The 16,089-nt window shown below is 52.1% G+C and overlaps 5 protein-coding genes across 5 annotated transcripts; 2 read left to right on the forward strand and 3 right to left on the reverse strand.

Moving 5' to 3' along the window:
* Window positions 1–4,584: 4,584 nt before the first annotated feature.
* CDEST_07908 (uncharacterized protein) lies at window positions 4,585–6,025 on the reverse strand. The gene is made up of 3 exons (XM_062924067.1): window positions 5,755–6,025; window positions 5,611–5,700; window positions 4,585–5,538 (listed from the first exon to the last, which is right to left on the reverse strand). Exons 1-3 carry the CDS (start codon window positions 5,988–5,990, stop codon window positions 4,869–4,871), a joined length of 996 nt encoding a protein of 331 aa, XP_062780118.1. The 5' UTR covers window positions 5,991–6,025; the 3' UTR covers window positions 4,585–4,868.
* Window positions 6,026–6,654: 629 nt separating this feature from the next.
* CDEST_07909 (Putative glycoside hydrolase family 47, six-hairpin glycosidase-like superfamily) lies at window positions 6,655–9,086 on the forward strand (the record flags this gene model as incomplete). The annotated part of the gene is made up of 6 exons (XM_062924068.1): window positions 6,655–7,123; window positions 7,183–7,803; window positions 7,853–7,882; window positions 7,936–8,334; window positions 8,393–8,646; window positions 8,723–9,086. The coding sequence occupies 6 exons, from the start codon at window positions 6,655–6,657 to the stop codon at window positions 8,870–8,872; spliced, it is 1,923 nt and encodes a 640-aa protein (XP_062780119.1). The 3' UTR covers window positions 8,873–9,086.
* A 401-nt stretch (window positions 9,087–9,487) lies between these two features.
* On the reverse strand, window positions 9,488–10,980 carry CDEST_07910 (Putative FAD/NAD(P)-binding domain superfamily; the record flags this gene model as incomplete). Its single annotated transcript, XM_062924069.1, has 2 exons — window positions 9,488–10,708; window positions 10,783–10,980. 2 exons carry the CDS (start codon window positions 10,978–10,980, stop codon window positions 9,488–9,490), a joined length of 1,419 nt encoding a protein of 472 aa, XP_062780120.1.
* A 1,149-nt stretch (window positions 10,981–12,129) lies between these two features.
* On the reverse strand, window positions 12,130–12,498 carry CDEST_07911 (uncharacterized protein; the record flags this gene model as incomplete). Its single annotated transcript, XM_062924070.1, has 1 exon — window positions 12,130–12,498. The coding sequence occupies one exon, from the start codon at window positions 12,496–12,498 to the stop codon at window positions 12,130–12,132; it is 369 nt and encodes a 122-aa protein (XP_062780121.1).
* A 2,040-nt stretch (window positions 12,499–14,538) lies between these two features.
* On the forward strand, window positions 14,539–15,953 carry CDEST_07912 (Putative D-isomer specific 2-hydroxyacid dehydrogenase, catalytic domain-containing protein). The gene is made up of 2 exons (XM_062924071.1): window positions 14,539–14,752; window positions 14,825–15,953. The coding sequence occupies exon 2, from the start codon at window positions 14,885–14,887 to the stop codon at window positions 15,827–15,829; it is 945 nt and encodes a 314-aa protein (XP_062780122.1). The 5' UTR covers window positions 14,539–14,752; window positions 14,825–14,884; the 3' UTR covers window positions 15,830–15,953.
* The last annotated feature ends 136 nt before the right edge of the window (window positions 15,954–16,089 follow it).

The following is a 16,089-nucleotide window of genomic DNA, read 5'->3' on the forward strand; positions in this document are numbered from 1 at the left end:
CATACCTTGCCCTCGAGATTTCCACGCGTTTCCCTCGTGGTCACCACATGTCTCTGGTCCAAGCCATCTATAGGAAGAGCGAGGTTTAATTAGCTGCCCGCCAATCTGGTGTCCATCAACTTGTGAACAAGACACATTGACGTCGTATGCCCAGACCAAGCTTCGCTAGAAGAGCAAAGTTCTAGGGCATCAAACAGCCATTCTCTTATTCCCGCGATAAGAATACATTGGTATGCTACCTGAGGTTCTTTAGTGGCATTGACTTTGATAACCTACTGGGGCACTGTTGGCGATCAACTGCTGACATTACTGTCCACCGTCTGGAACTGTTTATGTATCGGATCATCAAGTCTGTCTGAGTTGATAGCCAATCACTTGTCCTATGACAATAGGCAACATTCCCAGTAAGATTTAGGTCGTATACATCAGCCATTCATGATGCTTTGCCGCATTCACGCTGTTAGCCTCATTAAAGAAGCCTGGCCAGGGTCAAGGTATGGAGCCGTTAGGCAGCCAGATAGAGAAAAGCGGGGTATCTGCATTCGAAGTCCATCGTTGAGAAGGATCTCAACAGCTTATGCGAAAGATTTGCTGACTGCATGCAGCATTGCATGCTCCGTAGGTCCCGTATTGAACTCACAGGAGCCTTGCAGTTCCGAACTCCCCGGTGCTGTGGAGCTCTTCCGATTTGAGTTCATTCGAGACCGACAGAAATATTTCGTGATTGTGATTCGTGCGTGACGACTGTCACAGACGCAGGCTCCCAAGCACAACAAATCGAATGCTAAGGCAGCATAATAGGCGGCAAGGCGACTCGGTGTCAAGCGCAACAACAGTCGACACATTAGCTTGCGGATAACAGGCAGGCAAACAAACAGCCAATGGATGTCTATAGCAATGCGACGCGGAAAGGGATTCTAACATCATTTTCTAGAACTGTATGTTTGTAGTTTACACGGATCTTGGAGTCAATTCAAACTTTGTGTCAAATATGGCAGAAAGTCTCTGAATATATGTCAAAATCAGCCTAGAAAAAAGTCGTATTCTACTTCCCAGTCTTTGGATTAAACACGTGGTTGTATGGGAGCTATAAGCAGTTGTCTTCACCGAAACTACCGTATCTTTTAACATGATTCTTGGAGACGTTGCTTTCTCAAGAAGTCAAGATAGGCTTCTAACGAGTAACTCTATGGCCACTTGCAATCTGATAACGATCAAACATGCAAAAGCCCCGCGCATCTCAACCTCAAGAATCGTAGCTCTGCAACGCCATGGCCTCCTAAGTCCGGATTGCGGTGACAGATTCCTGGCAGTCCACCTCTACGAATTCCCAGACATTTCAGGGAATGCCTATGCAACAAGCAAGGCCAAATTATTGACTCTGAGAAAACCACACGAGATCCATTTCAGTTAAGTCTGGTCGGCAGAGCCCGTGCTCAATCGCCACACTCGAATTAGATCTAGGAAGCTTGGATGTGGTGACCTGAGTAGTTGCGTGTGCAAGTGGCTCAGCATCGAATGAGCTGTCCATCTAAGCGTAGGAACGCTTGAAGATATGACCAAAGCAAAGAGACACCTCTTTGTGTCCAGACGCTACAGAAAAGTAACTCTCCAATGTCCTTTCAACTCTATTTTTGAATTGCAGGCCTGTCATGCTGAGCCCAGCCACAGGGTGACGAAGCTCCCCCCAATTGGAGAATCCTGTGGTTTGTATTGCACCACGAACAACACCGCCTCGACAAGGCAACTCATAGAAAAAGCAATTGTGGGCATAAGCTTCAAAATCTGTCGTCGAGTCCATCGCGGCGAAGTAAATTAAGGGCGTCAGGTGTTATCACAGGTTGGACCCACTCACCGAAGGAACAGGCAGCATCTCACACCGAAAGAGGCATCTCATCCTTCTCAAGATGCCATTCCTCGCCAATCTGCGGGGTCTCAACGAGCACTTTTTGCACTTCCGCCGCCGTGTGGTATGATCCTGAGGTTGGTATCGGACGCGGCATTGACCCGGGCTATCCGGATAGATCCCCGTAGCTGCATGTACTAAGCCATAGAGCCAAACTACCTACGATGAGCATACGCTACCTCTCCAGGCACCGGCATTGAAAAGTTTCCGCTCGCCTTTGACGCCGAATTTTATCGCGATGTGAAATTTTCCGGAAACCAGAGGGATATTTCTCCGTAATCCTGCTTGGATATAGATAACAAATGGAGTGGCTTGGAATCAGGCATCTAGCTACCTTGTCCAACCCCCGCAATTGAACATCATGAAGTCAGATGTTCGTTTCTTTTCAGTCCAGTTTGACGTAGCCGGCTCGAATGCTGGGCCGTAACGAGAGTCCGTCTCAGGCGGAAACAAGTGACTTTCCAAATGCTAAACATATGATTGTATAAGTAGGAGGAAGTGTGTTCTGTTGGGGGCGTTTAATTCCACACGAGCCGATGCCACCACGCCGCTTCCTGAAAAGTTGATATTCCAGCCTGTCCGTGCCGCTCAAGCTTCACTGACGCTCGCCCGACGAATGCCAAACCATCCTGGATGGGCTGCTAATTTAGCAACGAACAGCGCACCGACGACTTGCATTTTAGTGTAAACAACATCAAAGGCCATGGAAATCTGGAAAGGACGGCTGCTGAGCCGAGTTCGATAAGGAGTACGGCAGGTTAGCCCCGGCATGCAGACGAGAGAAGTACTCTTGGTGCTCGTTTCCTGATTGCAGCCCTGAGACTAGGCCACCGATACGTCAGTTACGTCCGTCTTTGCCGTAGCATGCTGATTATGACGATTGTCCCGCGACCGTGACGTACATGTTGGCTATTGTTGGATGAAGCTTGAACTTGAAATCCTGCACCATATTGTCGCTTGCTGTTATCAATCTAGCCACCGAGCTATGCCGAGCCTAATCTTTTGCAACTTCTCCGAAAGTCATCAAGGCCACTCAAGACCTACAGCCATGCTTATTTGACAAGCTCTTTCATCTCAAAGGCTCTGGTTCCAGTGGTTACTTCACTCCATCCCTTATCAGATCATCAGCCTGCTTGTGTATCCATCGGGCTGTACCACCTTCCAATGCGCGCTGTTCAACATGCACATGGCCCAAAGAACGCCGCGTCCCAAAATGCAGCATTGACTGAGCGCCTATCGTCGTCCCCATCTCTATTTCCAGCTTGGACATTCCCTGTTAGGAAGCGCTAAGCGCACAGAATCTTCGACAATCGCGCATCAACAGGCTGATGTTGTACTGAAAATCAACGTGTGGGCCATCGAGATCTGCGTTTGGAGTGTGTGGCAGCCCACCTTGCCGGCTTCAACTTCCCAGTGTGCAGCAGGCTTGTTGTATGCACGCACATGCGCGTTTTGTAATATTTAAGCACACCAATAGCTGCATCATGGCGGGAGGATAGCGATGTCAAGGTTACACGTATTGCTTCCCTACTACACGTGTCCCTTGCACGCCATCGAGCGGAGCTTGCAGTGATCTGGTGCAGATGATTCATGACCATTCCACAAGAGTCTCACTTTCTGGAGTCCCTCATCCATGTCTTACTGGCGGGACCTATGAGAAAGTAGCATCGTTCTATCAAGGAATGTGATTTTGATTCCAAAGAGGGTCATGTTTCTTCACCGAAAAGACGTCAGCTGCCCGGCTACAGGAGCCGCCATGCGGATTGGGGTGCTTGTCAATGTGTTTAAACCAATAAGAGCTTGCCTTCGGTGAAGCCAGTCAGCCACCTTTTTCCATACATGGATGTCAGCTGCAGCTACCCATGAGCTTGGTTCCCAATGTAAGTCATTGCTGGTTGAGACATACATCTCGTGGCAGTACAACACAAGGAAAGGCAACCAGATTAGGACACTTTGACGGCACAGATCATTGGAAGCGATCTGCACTTTTACTCTCCAGGCGCCTCGAAGAGGCAGGACCAAGGTTTCAGGCATTCCTCAGACGGTTTCAAAAATGTTGCGAGTGTAATTGTGCCCGCAGAGGAAAGACCATGGTAATGACATTACATTATGACTTGGATGTAGAGGCGATTCTTCCTCATGTGAAACGATCAATCTATGGGACCACTGCATTGAGAAAGTAACAGTTCACTCTAGATAGAAAAGTATTCTCCCCAATTTGCAGGAGAGTGTTATCTTGGGTTGCCATATAAGATTTGTTACATCGTGGCTTTCCTCGGCGGCTCTGGAGACCGCAGCTGAAAGTGCGTCATACTTAGATTTTCAATCAGGAAACCAGGTCAAGCAAAACTGGGGACTTTATGCTTACAATCTGCATCGAGACTCATCTCAGACTCTCAAAGTCTCCAATGTCGAGTCTTTTTACCCTACTGCCGCCACCAAGGTTGAAGTTACGCGTTTGGGGTTCATAGAAGCGAGGTATTGCTCGTGAATCTAAAAGACGCCCGGACTTTCCAGCTCTTACTGTCTTGGTTGAATTTCCCTTCGTAATGAATTATGTTCAGTTGTCGTGCTGTGCTTCTCAGCCCCTAAAACGATGCTTGTAGTCAAAACAAACATATAATCGTGCTTCTTGGACATGAAGCCAGTTTGGTACCAACGAGGTCCTGATAATAGAAAGGGAATATATTCCTGGCTAGGTGGCGCGAAGATACCTCCTGCTATAGAGAATGCTTCTCCTGCTGCCACAGGGAGTCAACACACATGGACAGAAAAGCAATGAATTCCTGAGAACATGTCTGGTATCGTAATGTCTGAACTAAAAATCAACCCAGGATGAACACCACAGGCTCAAAATCACCCTCATCAAAATCGCTCAAGTTCCTAAACATTGAAAACTCGCTTCGTAATAGCCAAGAAGAATTGTTAGGCCTCAATATAAACCATATCTTCCATCCCTTGTCTACCTCTTCTCACGAACGTTCGCATCCAGCTCAGCGAAGGTTTGCGGGGCGAACATCTCAGTCGGTCCCTGATGTCTCTCGTGTTGCTGCCCGTAAAGCTCGTGATAATGTGTAGCATACGAATATTTGTCAGGTTCCATCATTATCGAAGGGTCCGACTCGGATATCGGCGGTGCCTCGGAACCGCATTGTTGTTTTCGCCTTCTGCGCCAGAGATAGAACGCAAGTGCAGCAAGAGATATCACAACGGCTCCAGCACCGACACCGATACCAATGGCAGTTGGAAGCGGCAGGCCTGAAACAGCGGAGCTTTCAGTTGCTTTAAGAGCTGACCGAGTAGTAGTGGGGAAGGGGTTGGGTATCGTGGTCGTAAGGAGAGGGCCGTTGGTAGCTGTCTCGACTTGCCCGAGAATGACTGTTGTGGCCGTAGTTCCGTCATAGCTAGTCGCTGTAGCTGACACAGTTTCGGATGCAGCGAGATCCAGAGTCCAACCAAGAATTGCAATGGCACCGACGTACGTTGGTCTCGCTATTGTTGTCGTTGCCATTGTCCAGGCTTGTCTATTGGTGAAGTGTGTTGACGCATAAGTTATGACGGCGTCGGTTAAGAGATTGGACCGACAGTCGCCCATGATCGAACCGGATAGCCCATTTGCGAGAGTGTAGTCCCTGAGGAGCGAGTCCAATGTCAGGAGAGTTTCTTCTGTACGGATACCCCTTGGAATCGAATATGATACTTACGGCGGACAACACATTGCGAGTGTGCTGTGATTGTCTTTGATAGACGTTGCAACCGTGGTCCATCGATCGGGGCATGCCAAGGGTCCAATGCTGACGGCAGTGTGCCCTTCACCAGTATTGAACCCCAGACGGCCCCGTTCCTACCATGTTGTAACTGCTGCTGGAACACATTGTACTCGGGTGTCGATATCGATACCGAAACCTGGATCGTAGGCAACGAGACTGAACCTGTTCAACCGGTAAATAGTCGAACAGCTGGATGGCGGTGTAAAGACCGTCGGGAGTGCAATAAAGGACGTGACAGTGCCGGCCTGGTCGGTCTGGGGAGTGTATGCTTCGGTCATCTCGACCGAAGTTTCTGGTGCTCTTTCAGCAGACATAAGAGGAAGAACCCAAAGTTCGGCTTGGTTAAACAGATGGACGAAAAGATTATGGAACAACTAATGAATAATCCGGGTTGTCTGGCCTGACTGAATGGCTGCCGCCGCAACTCGAACGCGCCTTGTTGGGCAGCCCTGGCACAGGTGAGAGTTCATGGTGCAAGTCCTCGCAATTTCGGCTCACTTCCACTCCTCTGTTGGTCCCAACAACAAGCTGCTGCTGCATGACAACCCTCTTTTCAGAGTCCGAGGCACATTTTGCCCCCTCCTTTACCATTTTGGATCGACGTCAGGCCATGCCAATGCAACCCTACCAATCAACGTCTACGGCCGTATTCCCAACTTTAGCGCGCGGGACGACGAAATAAACGGATCCAACCTCGCTTTTGTGGAACTTGACGAATTGGATGTCGTGGGGTCTTGGGAAACAAGGTTATTACGACCCTTCCAAGCCATCGGTATCCAATGACATGAGAACAGCCGTTTGTTTGCTCTTGGCATCGTCGCTGTCCTTTTCGACAATTCCGCGGAAGAAGCTGCCAAGCAGGACTCCATGTCGATATTTACGTCTAGCCCAATGCAATCAGATAACGAAATCCACCTTGAAACCGCGTTGGCCTGTTACCGCCGTGGGGTTTGTCGCTCCGCTAGGCATTACGTTTGGATGCTCTCCCGTTGCGGGCGCTTAGTTGGCGTTGGGAACTGGTCTTATTGCCTCTTGTCATCGATATGTCCCCATTGCCAGCTGGAGACCAATCTCCAGACCGGATCGCTCTTTGTTCTTCTTCCCTACACACATCACGACACGACAATGGGATCTTCTCCGAACAGGCAGGGACGAAACTCGCCCACTAGGCACAAAGTCATTAGCCCAATCAAAGACAGTTTTCAGGAACCCGTACGTGTACACGAGAATGGGAAGACAAGATTGAGAAGAAGAATCCGCAATATTGTCATCATGTTATCTCTCACGGGTCTCGCGATTCTTCTCCTCGCTGGATATTTGTCAGACAATGCCCTCGGACATACCCACTACGCACCCCAATCCCAATTCGTTAATTGGGACGACCGGAGAGAGGAAGTCAAAGAATCATTCATGACAAGTTGGAACGCTTATAAGAAGTATGCATGGGGTACGTTTATGCTTCGGTTGGTTTTGCGGAAATATTGGACTGACATCAGTCGTTCACAGGCAACGATGTGTTCCACCCCATTTCGAACAAGGGCGAAATTATGTTCCCCAAGGGCCTCGGCTGGATCATTGTGGATAGCCTCGACACGATGATGCTCATGAACCTGACTGAGCCCCTCGCTGATGCACGAAAGTGGCTGCATCGCAGTCTTACCTGGGACCAAGACCAGGACATCAACACATTCGAGACGACGATCCGCATGATGGGCGGGTTGCTTTCAGCTCACTATTTATCCACAAGACTGCCACACATTGCCTCTAGGAGGGAATCGGTCTACTTGTTCAAGGCCGTCGACCATGCGGACCGGCTCTTGGTCGCGTTCGAGTCCGACTCGGGCATACCATATGCCAGCGTCAACATTGGGAAGCGAGAAGGAATCGTTTCCCACGCAGATAGCGGCGCTTCCTCCACGGCGGAGGCCGCCACCGTCCAGCTCGAAATGAAATACCTGTCATACTTGACGGGGAACGAAATCTACTGGCAGAAAGCAGAAAGCGTCATGCAAGTGCTGGACGACCAGAAGGCGAAGGCAGGGCTGGTGCCCATATTCGTACACCCGATTCACGGACATTTCACAACGAGAGAGGTACGGTTGGGGAGCCGAGGCGATTCTTACTACGGTAATTACTGCTTGCACCCGTGGTCTCCTTCAAATGCTGACTGTAACAGAGTACCTCATCAAGCAATACCTACAAACAGGTGAGGTCATCTACCGGAACATGTGGGAAGACGCTCTGACCGGCATCGAGAAGCATCTCGTCACGACCACACGCAACGCAGCGCTCAAGTTCGTCGCGGAGCTCCCCACGGGAATTGGAGGGCCCCTTTCACCCAAGATGGATCACCTCGTATGCTTCCTCCCGGGAACGATTGCAATGGCAGTAAGTCTACCACTCTGTCGTGTTTGGCCCGTCTGACGTGTCTGTGCTCGGCCACGGAGGGACGTACCTTGGCTGAGGCACGCCGCGACCCGGACTGGACGAAACACCATGAGAACGATATCGACCTCGCCATAGAACTCATGAACACATGCAGGGGCATGTATGCCGTCACGGATACCGGCCTTGCTCCCGAGATCACCTGGTTCAATGCATCCGAGGCGGATCTGCAACCTCGACCTGGCGATAGGTGGTTACGTAGGGAAAGTAGCGGTATGCAAGTCTCGGTTTGCCTTGCACAATTTTCTTAGTCAACTGATTATGGTCACAGCCCTGTCAAAATGGAAAAAGGACTACACCATCAAGCCTCTGGATGCACACAACCTTCAAAGGCCCGAGACCGTTGAGAGTCTCTTCATGATGTACCGCATCACAGGGAACTCGATGTACCGCGAGTGGGGCTGGAAAATCTTCCAATCGTTCCAGGCGCACACACTTGTGCCTGGCGGAGAGGGATACACGAGTCTCAACGATGTTCGAACGGTTCCGCCAACGACCAGAGACAACGTGGAGAGTTTTTGGCTGGTAAGATTCACATCCAATCCCAGTTCTGTGGAGTATTGTGGGCATATGGGATGTTTGGCTAACATCGTGGATGTAGGCCGAAACTCTCAAGTACTTTTATTTGCTGTTCTCGCCCACGGATTATATGCCGTTGACGGAAGTTGTCTTTAACACCGAAGCCCACCCCTTCCCAAGATTTTTACCAAGGGGGTCGTTGAAGACGGGCTGGCAGAGATTACCACGCTAATGCTGCAATCATGATCTTTCAATGACGATAGCTATATGAGAGCATACTTTTCCATATGTAAACACCATTTAGACTTGTTAGTTTGAGCCCTAAAGATACACACGTAGGGCCTGTATGAGCCGGTAGAGCCGAAAGCTGAAGCCATGTACAACAAGCTGGGTTGTGGTAACAAATGTCGGGGGTCTCTCACAACAGTCAATTCAAGTTGGTCCGTTTATGTCGCTGGTTGTCAAACGATCGTGTTGAACTGCTCATGCATCCATTGCTTGATACTGCTTCGGTGTGTCGCGGTGTCAGCCCTTCTGGAAGTGGGGCCGCTAAGTACCCGGACCCGGACCCGCCTGTCGAAAAATGATCCGATCGCCGAGTGTCTCCGTACGTACCCAGAAAGGTTGACGTGCTGGTTGGAAGAACCACGGAGAGTTCACATAAAGAGACGAGGAAGCCGAGACTATACATACACAAAACGCCCATGAGCGGGGGTCACGAAAAAGCCAAATATGGAGCTGTTCCTCTGCCCAGCGTAAGCAGGTCAAACTCGAATTTTGCACTCGTGAGCCTCATATCTTCTGATGTATGCTCGATTATTGTGAAAATTACCGCTGCGTTATTATCTTACAAATCGGCTAATAGTTTGGGCAGCACGTATTGGTTGTTAGTCTCCCACAAGATGGTGGTGAACTGCGCAGACCACGCGCCGCCGGTGAAGTAGGTGCTCCTGCGGCCCTGGAGCGCGTATAGTTTAGCGATAGCCCCAGCCTCGAGGTATTTCCTCTCAAAGTGAAGCTGCATGGCGCCATGGTCGGCCCAGGCCTTGATCTGAACAGCGCCGTTACCCAGGCCAGGAACGGTCCCGGCCGCGGCGAGCTGCTTTAGTGACTCCTGGACGAGCTTCCGCGCCTCGCGGCTGTTGAAGTTTCTGTCGCCACTGACCAGGACGCGGTAATTGTCGTCGCCAAGGTAGTCGAAGCGGCCGACAAAGGGGAGCTCCGGGAGGGACATCCACCTAGAGGGGGCGGTATTGGTGTAGGAGGCAAGCCTGGGCAGAGACGGGTGGGAGACAATGCCAGCATAGACAGTGGACCAGCTCCACTTCTCAAAGACAGAGGTTTCCTCCTCGTCGATGTCGATTCCGTTCAAGTTGTGCAGGGTCGGCTCGAAAGAAATGAGGAGCTTCTTGGCGCGGATGAGGGTACGCGATTTGTCCGCACTCTCGACAAGGACTTCGACGCCGTTGTCAGAACGGGCTGTCTGAATGGCGGTGGAAGAGTACATGACGTCGTTACCGAGACGCCTGGCGATGGCGTCGTAGATGTCAGAGTTCCTCTTAGAAACGGGGACGAACGACCCTACAATTCCCAAGAAGGACCGCGTGATGGGCGCGCCAAAGGTCTGCATGACGTACAGCGTCGACTGGCGGGCGAAGTCATCCATACCCAGACCGGTGACCTGGAAGATGCGCGGGACGGCGGCCTCGATAGCGTACTTCTTGACGAAGTCAATGAATGGCAGTGTGAGATCTTTCGGGATGCCCTCGGTGACGTTTGGGAACTTGGCGTACGAAGGGAGGAGGTTCTCCTCGTACCTCTCGCAGAGCGCAAGGTAAGTCCTCAGGGCGGCCGTGGTGTCAGCGGCGGCCGGCAGCGAGTAGTTTGTCGGCTTGCCAGTCTTGAAATCGGCGTAGGTGGTAGTCAGGGCCAGGCGGGCGGGCGTCGCGACCGAGACGTTCAGACGCGCGACGAATTCGCGGGCACCCGTGTAATCGGTGTAGGAGTTGACGCCGTAGTCGTAGTTGTTGCCCGTCTCGGGATCAGTGAAGGTCGCAACATGGCCACCCTAACGACAGTGTATCAGATCTTAAGCCTTTTGCTCTGTTCTCTGCGTATCTCACGTTAGGATACCGGACGTACGATGCGGGCTTGTTTCTCGACGACGATAATCGTCTTGTTGTAGTCCTCGCGAAGCCTGATGGCGGCATGAGACCCGGATGCGCCTCCGCCGAGAATGACAACGTCCTTGTGAACGATCTTCGTGGCGGCACTATCGGGGATGACAACTGAGACCACAAAGGGCAAAGCGCCAAGGAAAGCGGCAATGCGTGCAGCCATGTTAGGTTGCGACCTGAAGGATGGACGGCAGTTGATGTAAGTATCGGAAGTCTTTGGCAGGGCCTCTTGCTGTCGACTAGGAGGTTGACGAAAGCGGTTGGTAAACAACAGAAAGGATGGACGGATGGGACGTGGCGGCATAGAAATACTGTTGGCGAAATCCCTGGTCGTCTCCAGCACTCATAGCTTCGCATACAATGTGAGGTTACATTAAAGCAACCTGATTTTGCCGGTCAAAGACTGCGTTTTGCCCCCTGCAGACATTCTGCGGGTTCTTCGGTCGCGAGGCGTGAGAACCGCTGATTTCCAACATCGAACGTTCTCATTGGAACGTTGAGCTGCAGTTTCCACCACAGGATGGCGAGGATGCAATGCAGCCCCCATGTCTTGCCGGGTTGCGCTATTTACCCTGTCAGCTTGTCTGTCGGCGCCCCGCTGCTCGTCCTTCTCTTTGTAGAGTGTGGCAATGTTGTTACATTGAGGGCAGGAAGAGGGAGATCAGCTATCGGAGGCTTCTTGAAGCGATACTGGGTGCACGAGTGATTACCTTAGGCTGTCCTGGTTTCTCAGTGGTCATGATGGGAAAGCGAAGTAGCCGCAATGCCGAAAGTTCTGCCTCTGGTCAAACCGCGTGGGGATTCCACAAGCAGATATTGGCATCCTGGTTCCACTCATTGCTATATGTTTCCAGCTGTTCTTTTGTATCGAATCTAGGGCGTATGGGAAGACGGTCTTCAACAACGCGTGGTGGCTATTGTCATAGATATCCCCTATGCTCTCATCACTGTGGGTAAGAGAAGTAACGAAGGCTAGGAACCAAAGCAAGGCTTGTCGAATAATCATTTAAAAGCACGCACAGTGTGTCACTGGCACTAGCACTTTTGTCGACGTTGCAGTCCACTCTTCTTCAAGCGCCGAAGTCTCTTGCGTCTCTCCTATATGGTACTATTGGTTCAGCTTTTATGCTTCTGTATCACATCAATAGCTACATATGCATGTAGCAAGTACTCGCTTGTAGAAGAGAACCTTCTCGGTATCAAATTCAGAATCATGAAAACTATAACCTGACAGCTTCGGAATACGTCCCTCACAACATACTCGATAACCCTTCTCCCGCATGTCAACAACCATCTCCCGCTCGAAAGAGCTTCACAGCCATGCTCTCTCATCCTGCGCCTTGTCCTCCGCTTTACGCTCCGCATCATCCATCACCTTCTTCTTAAGACTCTCTCGATCTCTGGACTTTGTCTTCTTCAGAGGTTGTTCGCCATGCTGGATTGAAGTCTCTGCCATCTCCGCCTGGAAATTGGTATGCGAGACATCGGGGTCCTTTCTCTGGGGCCCGTTGGACTGCTCTCCCGGCTGAGAGGAGTCCGTCGGCTGCAAGTCCGCGCCGGATGGAGCTTCGGGATCGCCCTTCTTCTTCAGCTGTCTCTTGCGGTAGAGGACGTAGCCGTCGATGGCTATGACGGTTGTGATGATTGCCATGCCGATGCCGATGCCCACTGCGAGCGCCATGGTGACCGGTCGACTTTGCCGAGAGGACTCTCTTGGAGAAGCCGGGCACTGCTGATCAGGGTCGTCGAGAAGTTGCGGGGGCTGTGGTGGGGATTACTTTGTAGAATATCGGTTACAGAGAAGAGATATTGCTCTTGAGAGCTTCGTGGATCGTGGGTTTTGCTAGTGCGAACGCGGCAAGTCAGCTCGCAATACCTTACCAGGCGAGATATTTCTTTGATTCTTGGCTGCAGGTAGGAGGCATACTTTGAAGTATCGTTCGACCACCTTCGTCGCTGACGTCTTTGGTTCTCTAACCTCCAGGTTGTGTGCTAAGGTCGTTGCTGCTGTCTTCGTTGACGTGTGGAGTCAGTCACCCGGAGGCCGTATCAAACGACAGAGGAGTCAAGACCTCGAACAGTGCTTGGACTCTCAATGACACTACAGCATAAATGAGAAAGAACTCAAAATTCCAGCTTGAAGTTAAGATCAAAAGAATGTGAAATGAGAAAGAGACCGCGCACATAACGGTCCAACACGGGTCATCCAGACCTTATCTCAGTTCCCAACTTCATATCGGCAGCAGCAAAGTACTGATACACCCTGACCTTGGTTAAATGCATCCTGTGAGTGCTTCCAGTCAGCTGAGAGCCTTGACGCTGTACCTGATTGGCCCAGGTCGGGCACGTCAACCCCTGAAATGTTTTGTTTGCTGCGCAATGTTTGCCTCTGCACAATTGCCCCCTTTTCGAACAATGTGTCTGTGGCGCAGGAGCCCCTTGCATGAAATAACGACTATTGAGTCTTGGGTGTGAGAGAGAGAGAGAGAGAGAGACAGATCATGGTTCTGCAGCCCTGACCAAGGTTATTATCAACCTTGTTCTTGGGAGCCAATGGCGAGGACGTCCAGGCTGATGATTTGATTGAAATGGCTGCAGAAGTACCAGGGGAGCCAACAAAGATAACAGATGCTCATGAAGATGGTGGCTTGCAGTTGAAACACGGCTGGGAGCAGCTGGTGAGGCAGACATCTCGTCGGCCTTTTGTTGCGACTGTCGCGTGTGATCGAGTGCGGTGTTTAGCGATCAGTCAATGTATTCCTAACTACGAACTTGAATTGAATGCACACCGTCTCAAGACCACGATGTCTTGTCCTGCTAGAAATCACCTGAACGACCTTGACACCATGAGCTCAAGGCTGTGCAAGTAGCAATGCGTGGACCAAGCCAAGGGCCTACCTATTCTAGGTGAAGTTATAATCCATCATGTTGAATTTTACACAGCGTCGAGAATTCTTATAGGTCATTTCATTGATTGTATTGTGAGCGAGAATTCGACAGAGGGTAAGCAGCGACTCGCAAGCTGTTGCCAGCGCATTCGGTTGGATTAAGCTATTGCCGTGATAGTTTGTGGCAACCGAAGTTTTCAGTTCGTCATCACGCGGCCCCAAGGACATTCGGGATCGGACGACGGCGCCCGCGGAGTTCATGATGGGCCGTTACCCGGACGGCAATTAATTACATAGCGGCAATACGTGAAACAACAGCACTGTAGGTTGCCCAGAATCGCCCGCCAAGTTGACTTTCGATCGTCACGATTGAATTCGTAAACCGCAAAGACTGATAGACGACGACGCACCTTTGTTATGTATGCTGTAGTCGAAGAACAAGAAATGCCGCGAACCCGAGCTCGTTTCGGCGGAACTTCAGTTTGGATAGCCGCAACTCTCGGGGTTCATGCCGGCGTTTCGATAGCCGGCGCGCCCACGGTTCCACACTCTACACGTGTACAGGGTACAAACATCGTCCGTCGTCCAACTACAGTAACTTTCTCCGAAGTCTGCCCCCAACTCTGGGGCACACTAGGGCACTACGACAACTAGGACACTGGGACGCAACGTGCGGGTCGCTTCTTTGGACGAGAGTCGTCACGCAATGCACTCACTCACTACTCTGGCCCATCACGCAAGGCACCACCACCAAGTTGCTGGCCTATTATTCGGGGAATCTTTCCCCTCCCCCGCGGCCCCCTTCCCCCACCCTCCCCCTCCTGGATGCCCTCCTTTTTCTTTTTTCCTTTGAGAATTGTGGATTCCAGCCTGTGGAGGTGGTGGTTGTTCCCCCACCATCCCCCGCTCCTCCGTCATCGGTGATTCTTCCCCCGAGGTTAGTAAAAATACACACGACAACCCCCTCGCCTCGCCCGTTTTCTTCGAAGGCTTCTGTTTCTTCTGACGCTTCATAATTATCTACTGTCGTTGGAAAACCCTCTCGAAGTACGTATGACTCCCAATGCAAATCAATAACTCACTCCATTGACATGAGGAGTTACTGACGCAAAACTCCAGATCCTAAACCTCCCAATAAACACATACACACACACAAACACACACACACAGACCATCACCATGAAGCTCCTCTACCCCACGTCCCTCAAGCTCGACGTCGACAGCCTCCAGGGCTTCTCGGTCGAGCTCGTCCCCTACGACGTCAAGACGACCATCCCCGAGGAGCACACCGACGCCGAGGGCCTCATCACCTGGACCAACACGGCCGACAACCTCAAGGACGCCGCCGCCCGCCTCAAGAACCTCAAGTGGATCCAGTCGCTCGCCGCCGGGCCCAACGACGTCCTCAACGCCGGCTTCGACACCTCCAAGATCACCGTCACCACCGGCTCCGGCCTCCACGACCACACCGTCGCCGAGCACGCCCTCGGCCTGCTCCTCAACGCCGCACGCCGCTTCTACGAGATGCGCGACTACCAGCTTCAGGGCAAGTGGCCCGGCCACCTCGGCGGGCCCCAGCCCGACCGTCCCGCCGGCGCCTTCACCACCCTCCGCGACGCCCGCGTGCTCGTCTGGGGCTTCGGCAACATCGCAAAGGCCCTGACCCCGCACCTCCGCGGCCTCGGCGCCCACGTCAAGGGCATCGCCCGCCACCAGGGCGTCCGCGACGGCGTCGAGGTCTACGGCGAGGACAAGCTGCCCGAGCTGCTGCCCGAGACCGACGCCCTCGTCATGATCCTCCCCGGCTCCGACGCCACCAAGAACGCGCTCAACGCCGAGCGCCTGAGGCTGCTGCCCAAGCACGCCTGGATCGTCAACGTCGGCCGCGGCACCTCGGTAGACGAGGACGCCCTGGTCGACGCCCTCGAGCAGGGCGAGGTCGGTGGCGCCGCCCTCGACGTCTTCGTCACCGAGCCCCTGCCCGAGTCGAGCCGGCTGTGGAAGGCGCCCAACGTCGTCGTCTCGCCGCACGCCGCCGGCGGCCGGCCCCAGGGAGCCGAGGAGCTGATCGCCTACAACCTGAGGCGGTACCGCGCCGGTCAGTCGCTGAAGAACGTCATCTGAAGCAGTACGACAGGATTGTTGATAGTTACATTAATCATGGGGACGGCTGGGGTTTTGAGGGAGGAAAAAAGCGTTGCTGCTGGTACTAGATATGATAAACGACTAATTCACTCGAGTAACTGACCCATCGATAACTAGGACCTGACGTCTTGTGCCTTGATGTCTGCTCTGACGCCTCCTCGGCTGCCTCTAATTTGTGATGTTCTCTCTTCCCTTCTTGCGACTCCCAACTTCCAAGGCCTCTTGGGGGAATAGAAGGA

This window comes from Colletotrichum destructivum, chromosome 5 (assembly GCF_034447905.1).
Source record: "Colletotrichum destructivum chromosome 5, complete sequence".
In the NCBI taxonomy this organism is placed as follows: Eukaryota; Fungi; Ascomycota; class Sordariomycetes; order Glomerellales; family Glomerellaceae; genus Colletotrichum; species Colletotrichum destructivum.